The sequence below is a fragment of the Lipotes vexillifer genome, unplaced genomic scaffold (assembly GCF_000442215.2).
Source record: "Lipotes vexillifer unplaced genomic scaffold, Lipotes_vexillifer_v1.1 scaffold135, whole genome shotgun sequence".
Taxonomy (NCBI): Eukaryota; Metazoa; Chordata; class Mammalia; order Artiodactyla; family Lipotidae; genus Lipotes; species Lipotes vexillifer.
The window spans coordinates 237,889-252,512 of record NW_006774574.1 but is presented as its reverse complement, the minus strand read 5'-3'; the positions used below and the strand labels follow the sequence as shown (position 1 = coordinate 252,512).

The following is a 14,624-nucleotide window of genomic DNA, read 5'->3' as shown; positions in this document are numbered from 1 at the left end:
CTTTCCCTAGTTTCAAATTCTTAAAATAATAGTATATCATTTAAAATGTTTTTGGATTCAAGGAACAGAAAGTCCAAATGAAACTGACTTAAAACATGAAATCATTTATTGTTTATTATATAGAAGCTTGTAAGTGGCCGGTCCCAACTAATTCAGCAGCTCAGTGAATCTTCAAGGATAATATTGCTATTATTCATTCATCCATTTAATGAATAGTTATTGAGTGCCTACTGTGCATTTATTCAGGAGTCCCCTCTGTGGATACAAAAATAAATTTGATCCATATTGAAAGAGAGGATTATGCCGTAAACATATATGGGCTTTATGAACATGCAGCTAAATTCTATAAAACCGTTATATTTGCTAAATCTGCCTGCTTTATCTTTAGATCCCTTTAAATTGTGCTAAAATTTACAGGCATGATAACTTTCCTTATGCTGTGGGCCACAAGCAAGATCAAACTACACCCCCAACTTTTCTAAAAGCTTCTTTTTTGGTGTAGGTGACAGATCATGCCGATGGGAAACACGTCATTGTCCAATTCCATGAATGGCAGGCTGGGACTGGACTGATTCTTTCTCGAGCTCGGAAACTTCCGATTGCTACAGTCTTTACCACTCACGCCACACTGCTTGGGAGGCATCTCTGTGCAGCAAACATCGATTTCTACAACCATCTTGATAAGGTAATTAGTCCTTCCACCTTCCCCCCTCATCACCTTTCTTTCTGATCCTTGAAGCTGAAGGATGGGAAATATTGACCTTCGTCTTTCATCTGTCATCCAGATGGCAGAAATGCCCTTTTAACCAATCAGTATTCATGACAAAGCCTCCCCTGAGTGACTGAGAGCTCATATAGTTTAACTTTGTTCAGAGTGCAGTAGAGTGTAGCAGGGAGAGGCCAGATGGCTGTCCACTTTGGAGCAATAGACCCAAGGTCCAAAGGGATCTGGTGGGAGTCAGACACTGATGTGGAGCTTCCTTGGTGGCGCCGTGGTTAAGAATCCGCCTGCCAATGCAGGGGTCATGGGTTCGAGCCCTGGTCTGGGAAAATCTCTCATGCCGCGGAGCAACTAAGCCCGTGCACCACAACTACTGAGCCTGCGCTCTAGAGCCCGCGAGCCACAACTACTGAGCCTGCATGCTACAACTACTGAAGCCCGCTGGCCTAGAGCCCATGCTCCGCAACAAGAGAAGCCACCGCAATGAGAAGCCCGCACACCGCAACGAAGAGTAGCCCCCGCTTGCCGCAACTAGAGAAAGCTCGCGCGCAGCAGCGAAGACCCAACACAGCCAAAAATAAATTAATTTTTAAAAAATTTTAAAAAAGAAAATAAAAGAATAAATGAAACAAAATAAATTCGGAGACTATTAAGATGAAATTAGTACAAGATAATGAAAAAAAGATGAATGAAAAGATCTACGAGTAAGAAATATATCTCTGAAGAAAAGAAAAAGCAGGGATGTGGATCCTTGGTGACTAAACAGTTGGGTTTGCCTATCTTAGAAGACTGCCTTATTCTATGACCCAAAGTCATTCAGTTTTGACTTCTTTCTTCTATTTTTCATCAGTTCAATCAGATTAATAAAAGTATGTTTCTCACATCATCCTGTCAGTAATAGTGATCAAGCATTCGAATAACATAAAGTCAGGAGTTTTGCAGATTTGGTATCTATGTTGCCAATTAAGTCAATTTAGTATTTTAGGGTTCTGTTCCACTATCAGGAACATTAGGAAGTTGGAAAGTTGATTTCTAAAGACTCCCCCAGTTTAAAAAAGTTCTAGAATTCTATGAAACAGAATGCATGCTTGTGTGAGTGTGTGTATGTTTGTGTGTGTTTGTAACATATGAATAAAACTACTCAGATAATGAGGGCAGAAAATTATACTATCATCTCAGAGACATTCTGAGCACAGGAAAGTTCTTTCAGACAAACTTTAACATTTGCAAAGCAATGGATGGTCCTAAGGAGAGCTTGCCTATAAAAAGGTCAGCTAAACCTGAAGGTCAAATTGTAAACATTAGATGTATATTTAAAATAAAGTCACCAAGGAATTCAAAAAGTCAGGAGATCAGGGAGATTTCCTAATGGTAGACTAATGAGGGCAAACCAGTGATCTGTGATAAACTCAACCACCACGTTTCCTGGAGAAAAGCAGACTTTGACTTTTGTGAAAGAGAAAATATTACAGATGCATAACAAATATTTCACGGCAGAATACTTAAGAGCATTGGATAAACAATTAATGAAAACAACTAATGGGTTTCCCTGGTGGCGCAGTGGTTGCGAGTCCGCCTGCCGATGCAGGAGACACGGGTTCGTGCCCCGGTCCGGGAGGATCCCACGTGCCGCGGAGCGGCTGGGCCCGTGAGCCGTGGCCGCTGAGCCCGCGCGTCCGGAGCCTGTGCTCCGCGGCGGGAGAGGCCACAACAGTGAGAGGCCCGCGTACTGCAAAAAAAAAAAAAAGAAAGAAAGAAAGAAAAAAAACAACTAATAATATTCGTCAGATTTTATTAATCGTTTTTAAGGAACAAAACCATTATAATATATAGTTATATATTATAACTGTATCTGTTCAGTGAAAGGCCAGTGTTTATATCACACTGTTTTCAAATATGATTATATATCTCCCTAGCTTAAACCCCTCACTTGTTGAAATATGGAAGCTTAGCCAGACCCCAGACCATCTCTCTAGTAAAAAGTCCTGCTCAGCAGAGTGACTAGTAAATAAATAACAAGTAATTAAGAACTAGGTTTTAAGTTTAAAACTCATAATCAGGGCTTCCCTGGTGGCGCAGTGGTTGAGAGTCCGCCTGCCGATGCAGGGGACACGGGTTCGTGCCCCAATCTGGGAAGATCCCACATGCCGCGCAGCGGCTGGGCCCGTGAGCCATGGCCGCTGAGCCTGCGCCTCCGGAGCCTGTGCTCTGCAACGGGAGAGGCCACAGCAGTGGGAGGCCTGCGTACCGAGAAAAAAAACAACAACAACTCATAATCATTATTCACAGGAAAGGCCCCCATATCAATTTCTACAGCAGACCTTCCAATGCTCACAGTAGGTTTAGAAATTCAGTGAAACAGCAAAACACCAAATTATATATATGAAAAGTTTTTAAAAGTTCAACATAAGAAATGTGTCATAAATTAGTCTTTGGTACAGGATCCACAGTCAGTTTCAGTGAGCTCTGACTCAGGCAAGTAGACATCGGGGGGAAAATGAGAACAAGGATAAAAGCATTTACCTTTGATAAAAGCAGAAAGATTAGAACTATTTTACTCAAAGACATTAACTGAAAACATTTTTGGTTAATAGCCGATTCATAAGGACCTTGATGTTTGTTTATGTTTTGGCTTAAATGTATTAGTTAAAATAGCATTGCAACTATTTTCAGCCAGCATATGAATATTCTGAGACTCTCCATGAAGATGTTTCAAATTCATTTTTATCGGTCCTGCCATTGGTCAATCATCTCCTCAATGATAATGACTAGATACCTAATGCTTTAAATAAAAAGGGGATGGGCATCAGTTTTCTTATGTTTAGGCCTCTCTTTTCTTGATAGCAATGGGATTTCCTAGATGGGAAAGTGAGGACAGGGCTGTTTGGGATTAGAAAATGGTGAAGAAAGCCATAGACAATTGTTTGGTGGATTTTAACTCTTTCCTCTGACCAAGTTTTGAGCTGGTCAAGTTCAATTATAGGGGATCGCAAGGCCTCTGCTATCCTCTCCCTGTATTTTTGCATACTTGGTTTCCTCATTTAGGAATCCTATCTTCTCACCTCTAAATAGTATTCAAATGTTAAGTGCTACCCCTATGTGAAATCTTACTATTCTCTACAATAACAACAACACTACTACTAAATAATAACAATAGCTGAAATTATTGAGCTCTTTCCACATGCCAGACACTTTTCTAAACATTTGATATGTGTTAACTCATTTAATTTTCCCAAAACTTAATGAAATAGGAAACATTTCATTCCAGAGTTATTTTCTCAAACATAGCCTATGTCTTTACCATACCTCTAACTGAGCCCTTTCAGTGCTTGCCATTGTATTCAGGACAAAGGCTGAATTTCTAGCCTTGTCTTCAGGGACTTCTGGGATCTGGTCCTATTACCAGGATGTCTCTCTATTACGTGTCCTACATTCTACACCCAATGCTATAGTCACATCAGATGTCCTGCTATTTTCTGCACATACAGTTTGACTTTATATAATTATTCTTTGGGGCAACTAAATTTTTCAGTCCAAAATAACCTTTCCCCAAATTAAACTTTCATGCCTCAGTCCAAATGTCATTTTATTTATCTAATCAACTTAGAAATACAAAGATTAATAAGTCATGTTCCTTGCCCTTGAAAATCGTACATTCTAGAGGTGATACTGACAATATGAACAATTGCATAAATATGAGATACTTTTCTCTCTCCTCAGCCAGGATGAATCAGACCCTCTCTGATCCTGCACCTTACTCAGACACTTACTCATTTCTGCCCAATTTTTACCTGCTTTCTCATTCATAAGCTCTTTGAAAGCAACAAAAGTATGTAAATTACTAAACAAATGTAGGCTGAATGAGAGATTTGGTTGAATGAATGAGACCAGCCATATAGAGCTGATCTAAGCATGCCATACAGAGCCTTGATTCAGACATTTTCAGAGAGATGGTTGCAAATATTACAGTCAAGAAAGAATGCTCTAGGAATGTCCCTGTTGTAATCTCTAGAATCATCTAATGAGTCTCTTTTAGTACATTCCTCTATATGGTGCAGTCGTTATTGGGATTGCCATGTTGATTGAGCTGGAATCTACTTGATACAAAAGCAGGCAGGAGCCCAGGTGTGGAGTCAAACTGATTTGGGATCAATTTAGGACTCTGCTAAGATACTTAATAGGAATGTGACCTTGGGCCAGTTTCTTAACCCCTAAAAGTTTCAATTTCCCCCTACGTAAGATGAAGACAAAAAATGTGTCTCTGGTTTATGAGGATTAAATATGATATCGCTCTTAGAAGTGTCTGATACATAGACTTGAGCTTCTAATAATCTTTATTACAAAAAGCACCCTACTAATACAATGCCAGAAACTTTATATACTTTGTTGTCTTAGACACTGCTAGTTTCATATGCAGCTATAGAGACATAACATTCAGTAACTAAGCAAAATGGCAAAAGCCCGCAATGGTTGTTAACTGTGTTAAGTAACTGTCGGGGGGTTGGCTTTTTTTTTTAAGTTAAGATACTCAGAATAATGGATGATTACACAATCTAACACACCATCTAATTAAAGTAACTGTACACTCCTTGAAGTTTCACAGTGTTGGGAGTTATATAGCATGGAAAAGCATTTGTCTTTTCTCTTTGTCAGGTTTCTTTCCTTTAGTGAATTGGAAGGATAATACTTATCCTTACTTTCAGTATCAAGTTTAATGTCAGCTTTGTTTCATTGCTTATGGAAAAAATACGATAAAGACCTTGGGGAAAGGAATTAGCTCAACATTTATAAAATAAGTAAAAGGATAATTAAAATGCCAAAAAAATCAAGAATTCTCTATGATTATAGCAAAGGGGAAATATCATTTACATAGGGGGTTAAATGACAGTTTAGAAGCACAGATGAACTAAACAGCACTTTTTGTAAGCATAAGTAGCTATGTGCTTTAGTAATGGGCTTAACAGAAATTTATCATTATTTCTTTTGTGGTCATAAAATTTCACACAGCCTTGAAGAAAAACAATATGAGAAATATGTGATTTTGTTTTGCTCGTGTAGAAGGATTGGTGTAAGCAAATGTGTATGTGCATGTGTTTTGTTTTGTGTTCACAGTTTAACATAGACAAAGAGGCTGGGGAAAGGCAGATTTATCACCGGTATTGCATGGAGCGTGCCTCAGTCCATTGTGCTCATGTATTCACCACTGTTTCTGAAATAACAGCAATAGAGGCAGAACACATGCTGAAGAGAAAGCCTGGTAATTATTATCCCTGAGTTTGTCACCGATCTATGAGAATTTTGTTTGAAACAAAAATGTGTAAAATAATAATAAGAGGAAAAATTGCATTCACTATTACCACTCAAATCTTTATACATATTTTAATTCTCATTTTCAGTAGCTTTGTTGAACACTAAGCTATATATGGAACATACTAGTGTACAGTCTGCTTGTCGTATAGTCTATGCTTAAAATGACCTAGTTCTGAACTGGGTTGTCATAATGACTTCCTGTGTGTAAGCAAGCTAAGCTGATTTTTCTATTTTAAGAAAATGAAAGTCCAGAAAATATCAGAAATGTGAGTGATACTACGCTAGTCCTACATCTTAGAACATTGCCTCATTGGTCCTGTTTAGTAGAAACCTGTTGTTTTACTTCTCCCAAGATTTTCTTGTAAGTTTTTCTGGGAACTATCCCCAGACCCATCCAGAGGTTGCAATGTCAAGAGGCATGTTCATAAAACATGACACTGTCACCTGACCACGGCTGATTGGTCCAGAGGTAGACATCTGACATAAGCTGGACCAATCAGAATGCTCTCATAAGAAGGAGTCTAAACAGATGAGTCTGTTTGAATGCACTCTTGTATAACAGAAATGTCACCTTGGAAGCTGTTAGCAGTGCCCATTTTCCCATTATGTTGCCTGAGATGCAAAGAAAGTTAAACTACAGTGAAGTACAATAAGAAGCAGAAACAGTTTGAGAGAGAGAGAACGCTGTACTTTCCACAGTGATTTAGACCATGGTTTAAACTAATTCCTGAGGCCCAGCTAAGTCTTTGCTATGAGACACTCCAGCATCTTATTAATAAATCCCTCCTTATTATACTTAGTGTTAATAGGTTTCTGTTACTTGCAACCAAACAGTCCTAATTAATACATCCTCCTTTCTTGATTGCTGTGGTCTTGTCTCTAGGTGTCTTTCTTTCAGATACCAGTTGAATATCAGAGAAAGCATTTCAAAGTTCTAGATAATTAAAAAAGAAGAATCCAAGTAATTTGAGTAGTGACAGCCTCAAGATCCTATGCTATTCTTTTTTCTCTCCAAGGGTTCTCTTGGATTCACTTGGGTTCTCACTCTCATGTCTCTTACAGGAGCTTACTACATCAATATGCTCACTTGTTTCTTGGATTCCTTTTTCCCCCTATCTTCAGTATCGTTTTCTGTGCTTATGAAAATGCTTTGTTTTTTCCTATTCTAAAATAAAAATGTCTCTTGAAGCCACTACTCTGTCAGATGTCTACACAATCTCATCCTCCCTCCTTTTGTTAAATATTTTAGAAAAATAATCCATAGTTCTTCCACTTACAGCCCCTTCAACTCTAATTTCCAACCTCTAACACTTGGTCTAGAATTGTTTTTTCAAAAGTCACCAAGTTCAGAATTCTGTAATTTTCTTTATGTTCCATGACATTCTTTAGAAGTTAAAGGTGGCAGATACCTCTATCATCCCTTACTTTTCATGACATTACATATTCTATGTTTTCTCAAATATGATTCTTTTCCAGTGTCTCTCATAGTTTCTCTTCTATCTTCCATCTTTGAAAAGCAGACATTCTCTGTGATCAGATTCTGGATCCTGCTTTCTCTATATACTATTTTCTTAACTTCCTGTTTTCTTAAGGAGATTGCTGTAGGATAGGGGTGAAAACTGTGGACTTGTTGCCAAACTGCCTGAATTCAGTATCAAAAATGACTTTGTGTTGAATATATGTCACTAGCTGTATGACACTGTGAAAGTTGCTTAAGCTCTCTTTTCCCTAATTGCATAATGGAGATGATAATACTATCTCTTATCTGGAATTGTTGCAATGATTAAATAAGTTACTACATGGGAAGAACGTAGATCAGTGCCTGGTTCACTGTAAAGGTTCAGAAAATGACAACGATTATTATTTTGTATGGATCAGACTTTTCCCAAGCTCTCATCTCTGTTTCTGCTAACTTCACTTGGAGGTTCTACTAGAACTATAAATCCCATATGCTACTCCATTTCTGACTAGTAAAAGAATCATGTGGTGGCTCTGATAGAAATTGTGAGATCCCTGATGCTTTGTGGTTCAAGAAGGTCCACAGATTTCTAATGGATTATTAAGCACAAAATTTTTCCCAAGAGCATTCTGAGAAAAAGCATCATATAGCACATCATGACTTTGTAGTTTTTCGTTTTCCTTGAAGTTTTCCCCAGTTAAAAGTATAACCACAGCTAAAAGGTGTGGGCGTAGCTCCAGAGCAAGAGGGAAATGTTGGCTGGGTCAAAAGCTTATATAGGGCCAGATATTTTAAATAATATTATCATATGCTAATTGGCAAAGCCTTATTTATTACTGCATTATTATACTTTGACCATAAATTCCACTCAAAATAACATCTGATGTTGAAAAGGTGATTTTTTAAAAATATTGGAGAGAGGGCAACATTATAAATTTACTAATTACAAATATGCAATTGAATACATCTGCTTTGAAACTTGAAAATAACGTACATCAAAATGATTGCCCTCGGGCTTCCCTGGTGGCACAGTGGTTGAGAGTCCGCCTGCCGATGCAGGGGACGCGGGTTCGTGCCCCAGTCCGGGAAGATCCCGCATGCCGCGGAGCGGCTGGGCCCGTGAGCCATGGCTGCTGAGCCTGCGCGTCCGGAGCCTGTGCTCCGCAACGGGAGAGGCCACAACAGTGAGAGGCCCGCGTACCGTAAAAAATAAAAAAAAAAAAAAAGATTGCCCTCATGGATTATATATTGAAAAGTTTTTATTCTATGTTGAAGCAAAAAACTCCCAAACGAATTATCTCCAGTTGAAGAATGCCAGTACATCCGGCAGCTCATGCATTCCCACATTCACTATAAAATCACTCATTGTCCTCCTTTCACCTAACGTTTGGTGGTTTGGATTTGTGAAAAACTCGAAGGCACAGTTCTATTCAAAGCCATCTGATTTTGTTCAGAGATGTAAATTTTACAAAGAGAATCAACGTCCCTGTAAGAATGTTTTGATTTTGTTGTAGAGCTGTACCATCTGTCCGAACTTCACAATTTGGATATTTCTTAGAAAAAGTAGGGTTTGTGATGTCATCTTAAAGAGGTGTCATATAAATGAACTAAATTTGACATTGTAATGTCAACCAAACAAAATACTCTAGGCAGTGAGTGATTTCATGCCATTTTGCCAGAAAGGTCATTGGAGTCCAAAGCTCCTGTAGACTTTTTTAAACACATTAAGCACAGATTTATACCCCAACCCAGTGTATAGATACCAGGCTGCAGAAAGGGTGTTTTGCAAGAATATTCATCTTGAACTGGTATGACTCTCAAAATCTACTATATGGAGTTTAGGGAATTTCTAGCAGTCCCCTTATGTGATGTGCAATGATGTGAATTATTCACAAGACAATGAATCCCAGGAGTGTCTACTGCATTCAGAACATTCAGTAAAATGGTTCAAAATCCTGTAGAATATTTTGACAGTGCATCTGTATAATACCATATGGACAAGGCGGGTATGGAGTGTTCAGTTATGATATAATAAGCACATTTTTCAGGTGACCCTTGGCCAAGGTTGTTAGAATCATATTCCTTCTTCATGATTATAGTGAGTCATCGCATACGTGATATCACTGAAAGCTATATTCTGAATTGCTTCTCTCAAAGTCACTTCCACTTATCAAAGCAAAGAATGATCCAAAATCCCCTTGGTAAGGAGTCCCAGTAGCCCTCAAACCAGTAGAATAAACTTGCAACAAGAAACAGACTTCCCATGGTGATCTCTCAGAAATTAAAAAAGTACAAAGAAGCATCGGTGTCAGCTCTTTTGGATTTGATCATTGCTGCAATATACTTCCAGCTTAGAGCTAAGACCTGAGCCCTTCCTAAGGAAAAAAAATTGGAATAAAAGTATGAGCAAATACTCCTTAAACTAGTTACACATCTGTAGTGAAGTGTACATGTTGTGCCAGTACTAAAACCTGATGATAAAACAGGATACGGTACTGTGATGCCAACATATGCACTCTAAATAAGACACCGAGGCAGCATTCAATTCCTTTTTGGTGGCAAGCTCTTAGAGGTTTTTTTTGTTGTTGTTTTTTGCTTGTGTTGTTTTGTTTCTGTGCTGTCAACAACTGGTAGCCAATATTTATTGGCTATTTTATTTATTTATTTATATACTATTTTATTTTTTATTTTTCCATGATAAATAATATTTATTGAATGCTTGTCATGTGTCAGGCCCATTCTAGTATTTTGTTCACATGAATAATCTCATTTCATCATCACAGTAGACTAATGAGATAAGAACTATTATTATCCCTCCTTGCTATGGATGAGGAACCCAAGGCACAGAGATGTCAAGTGACTATTCCAAAGCCAAACAGCTTGTAAGTGCTGCCATCTGGATGCTGCCCAGCCAGACCTGTTATTATTTTTAATTTAGTTTATTGAAGTGTAGTTGAGTTACAATGTTGTGTTAATATCTGCTGTATAGCCAAGTGATTCAGTTATACATATATATATATATATATATCAGTGTTATATATATATATATATATATATATATATATATATATATACTTTCTTTTTCATATTCTTTTCCATTATGTTTTATCACAGAATATTGAATATAGTTCCCTGTGCCGTGCAGTAGGACCTTGTTGTTTCAATAGTACTATTTTAGATGCCCAGGGAATCATAACTCACCCTTGGTTCAGAATTCCTGAGCAATTAGACTTTCAAACTGATGGAGATTCTATTTCCCAAAATTCTAACTATGGAGCAACATTTCAATAAAGTAATATGGAAATTATTCATTCATCCAACAATTAATTATTAAACACTGCTTCAAGCAATAGGAAAGGGTAAGTGGATAAACGCACGTACCTACCTTCATAGAGCTTACATTCTGAAGGGAGGAGACAGGCAATAGACCAGATTATCAAATAAATGCATGATATGTTTGGGTTAATAAATGCCGTGGAGAAAAGTAAATCAGGTAAGGGAATAGGGAGTGGAGGTGGAGGTGGTGGGCATGTTTTGTTTTTGTTTTTTTCTTTATGTAGCGTTTCAGAGAAGTCCTCTTTGATTAGGTAAAATTTAAAGGAACTACAGGTAAGACTCAAGGCTTATCTATACAGGAGATGCCTATATACCCAAGAGGGCAAAAAAGGAAAGAAATAAGAAGTTACTTTCTTGGACTGTTACAACAATTCTGTGAGCTCTGTGCATAGCCAAGATAAGTTGCTTGCAATCTAATATTTTGCCTGCTCCAAAAACCAAGCAAGATATTTTATTCATTCTTTTAATATTTTAAAAAAATTTATACAATTTTTAAAGGTTACTTTCCACTTACAGTTATTACAAAACATTAGCTATATTCCTCATATTGTATAACACATCCTTGAGCCTCTCTTACACCCAAGAGTTTGCACTGTTGGTAGGAATGTAAGTTGATACAGCCACTATGGAGAACAGTATGGAGGTTCCTTAAGAAAACAAAAAATAGGATTACCATATGATCCAGCAATCCCATTACTGGGCATATACCCAGAGAAAACCATAATTCAAAAAGACACATGCACCCCAATGTTCATTGCAGCACTATTTACAATAGCTAGGTCATGGAAACAACCTAAATGCCCATTGACAGACAAATGGATAAAGGAGATGTGGTACATATATATATAATGGAATATTACTCAGCCATAGAAAGGAACGAAATTAGGTCATCTGTAGATACGTGGATGGATCCAAAGAGTGTCATGCAGAGTGAAGTAAGTGAGAAAGGGAAAAACAAATATCGTATATTAACGCATATATGTGGAACCTAGAAAAACGGTACAGATGAACCGGTTTGCAGGGCAGAAATAGAGGCACAGATGTAGAGAACGAATGTATGGACACCAAAGGGGGAAAGCGGTGGGGGGGTGGTGGTGGTGGTGGGATGAATTGGGAGATTGGGATTGACATGTATCCACTGATGTGGATAAAATGGATGACTAGCAAGAACCTGCTGTATAAAAAAAAAATAAAAGAAAAAAATTAAATTATGTAAACTTGCAATTAAATATTATACTAAAAACAAAATTAGTACTCAAAAGACATCAATTCCTAGTTATTTTACTACATTTTACCGTGATCAATACTCTTGTTTATGTCTATTGCATTTGTACTGGTGGAAATAGTATGTAACGGTGTTACTTTGTATCTCTTTCCGATTCTGTATTCACATTAGTAGCTTGAAATCAGTCATGGTGGGAGTATTTACGCCATGGAGATGGGCAAATACTACTGATAAAACATCTTTCTCTCTCTCTCTCTTTTTCCTAGAGTGCTGGATACCACTGCATGTAGGCCTCTATGTGGGAGGTTATTCTTCACTAGAAATACAGATGTTAAAAGACCTCATTGACCTAATTCTTTAGGCTAATAAACTGAGACAATTAATTTCAAGACACATCTTTTTTTTCTAACTTATTTTCTTGAAGTATTGTTGTTAGTTTCTGCTGTATGGCAAAATTATTCAGATCTATCTATCTATCTATCTATCTATCTATCTATATATATATTCTTTTTCACAGTCTTTTCCATTGTGGTGTATTATAGGATATTGAATATAGTTCCCTGTGCTATACAGTAGGACCTTGTTGTTTATCCATTCTATATATAATAGTTTGCGTCTGCTAATCCCAAACTCCCAATCCATCCTTCCCCCACCCTCCACTCCCTTGGCAACCACAATTCTGTTCTCTATGTCTGTGAGTCTGTTTCTGTTTCGTGGATGAGTTCATTTATGTCATATTTTACATTCCACATATAAGTGATATCACACAATATTTGTCAAGACACATCTTTTATTTTTAATTGTGAAGCAGTGAGAAAATTCCAGAGGAATTAAAGTCATAATAATGTGGTATTCATATACAGTCTTGCCTTCTCCATCTTTGTGGACAGTACAGCTGCCTGACATAGAGAATAAGGATGTAGACACCGGAGCTAGGCTGCCTTGGCTTTAAATCCTACTTCTGTTACTCTGTACTTACTTGACCTTAGCAGATAACCTCTCCACAGTTTCTTCATCTGCAAAATGGGGACAGTGAAAAGAACTTACTTCATATGGTTTAATGAAAATTAAATTAATAGGGTCTACAATAAAGTCTGGCTCAAAGTAAGCCTGAGATAAATGTTATAGAAAGAGATACATTGTAAGAGGGGTTTTTCCGCTATCCTGATCAGTAGCAAATGTCCAATTACTTAGTAAACAATCATAAGAACAGCAGTTCTTCAAAAATTTTTTTTTCACAACAAATGACCAAGAAGCCGGGGTTGATTTTGTGGAAGCATTTCAAGGGAATAGCTTGTTAACTGTAAAATATCCTTCAAAATGATAGCATACTTACACTTCTAGCTCAAATCTCCACTGCAAAAATCTTAATTGCCATGTGCTAATTTTTTTATTCCTTTTGTTTTTACTGCTACTAAATACAATAACCCATGAATTCAACTCAGTAGGTGATTTCCACCATATACTCTGAGCAGTGTCTCTCTTTCTTATCACCCACCAATATTCTGGAAAACCAAAAATGTCTCCCTGCCCAAGCAACAAAATCTTCTAGGTAGAAAGACTCAGTTACGTATTAAACCTAAAGGGCTACTTTGCCAATGTTCCATATGGACAGAACACTTCCCACACATTTGACCAAAATAAAATGACAAGAGGCAGTTTAGTGCACAGCACAGTTAAAGCTACAACAGGTGGAAGCAGACCGCACGGAGGCTACTGGTCCTCCTGACACGTGTGCTCTGGAACAGATTCTATTGACAACTCTGTGCCTCAGTTTCTGCCTCTGAAAATGCAGATAGGCACCCTGACTTTATTCGTTGTTGCAGGGATTAGATGAATTACTTGCAAGGTGTTTAGAGCAGTGCCTGGTACACAGCAAGTGATCAATAAATGAAAACTCTAACAATGACTATTTTTGCTATTCGTGTATTTCATAATACCCATCACTCAATGTTATTTCAGTCAGATAGTCCTGATTTTCTATGTCAGCAATTTATTATAAATTTTTATGAATTTTCAATTCTATGATTGAGACTAGAAATATTAATAGACACCTAACTTGATAGATTTAAAACTACTGTTTTGTTTTTTTTTTACAATGCTACCCTCTCTCAAAAGAGCTTTTTCGTGATGATTTTACTTTGCTTTTCCAGATGTAATTACTCCAAATGGCTTGAATGTTAAGAAATTTTCAGCAGTACATGAGTTTCAAAATCTCCATGCCATGTACAAGGCCAGGATCCAAGATTTTGTTCGAGGTCATTTCTATGGGTATGCTTTTTTTTCTTCACCGAAATAAAATTAGCGTGTGATGTTAGGGATCTGGGGTATAGAGAAAACAGGGTTACTGAAGTAAATGTTTATCTTTCCTAGTCCCCTTTGTACTTTAACAGAACTCATGTGTACATTTTGTTGCTGTTGCTTTATTTCATTGGAAGTTGTTTTGTTTTGTTTTAGTCACCTGGACTTTGATCTTGAAAAAACGTTGTTCCTCTTCATTGCTGGGAGGTATGAGTTTTCAAACAAAGGAGCTGACATCTTCCTAGAATCCTTATCCAGGCTAAATTTCCTGC

General features: G+C 37.5%; 1 protein-coding gene across 1 annotated transcript in view; it reads left to right on the top strand.

Moving 5' to 3' along the window:
* GYS2 (glycogen synthase 2) overlaps window positions 1-14,624 on the top strand; it is a 56,144-nt gene that overhangs the window by 17,258 nt on the left and 24,262 nt on the right. The window contains exons 4-7 of the mRNA XM_007449368.1: window positions 503-685; window positions 5,834-5,978; window positions 14,205-14,322; window positions 14,509-14,622. Coding sequence (XP_007449430.1) covers window positions 503-685; window positions 5,834-5,978; window positions 14,205-14,322; window positions 14,509-14,622 — 560 coding nt within the window. The remainder of the gene's footprint in view (window positions 1-502; window positions 686-5,833; window positions 5,979-14,204; window positions 14,323-14,508; window positions 14,623-14,624) is intronic.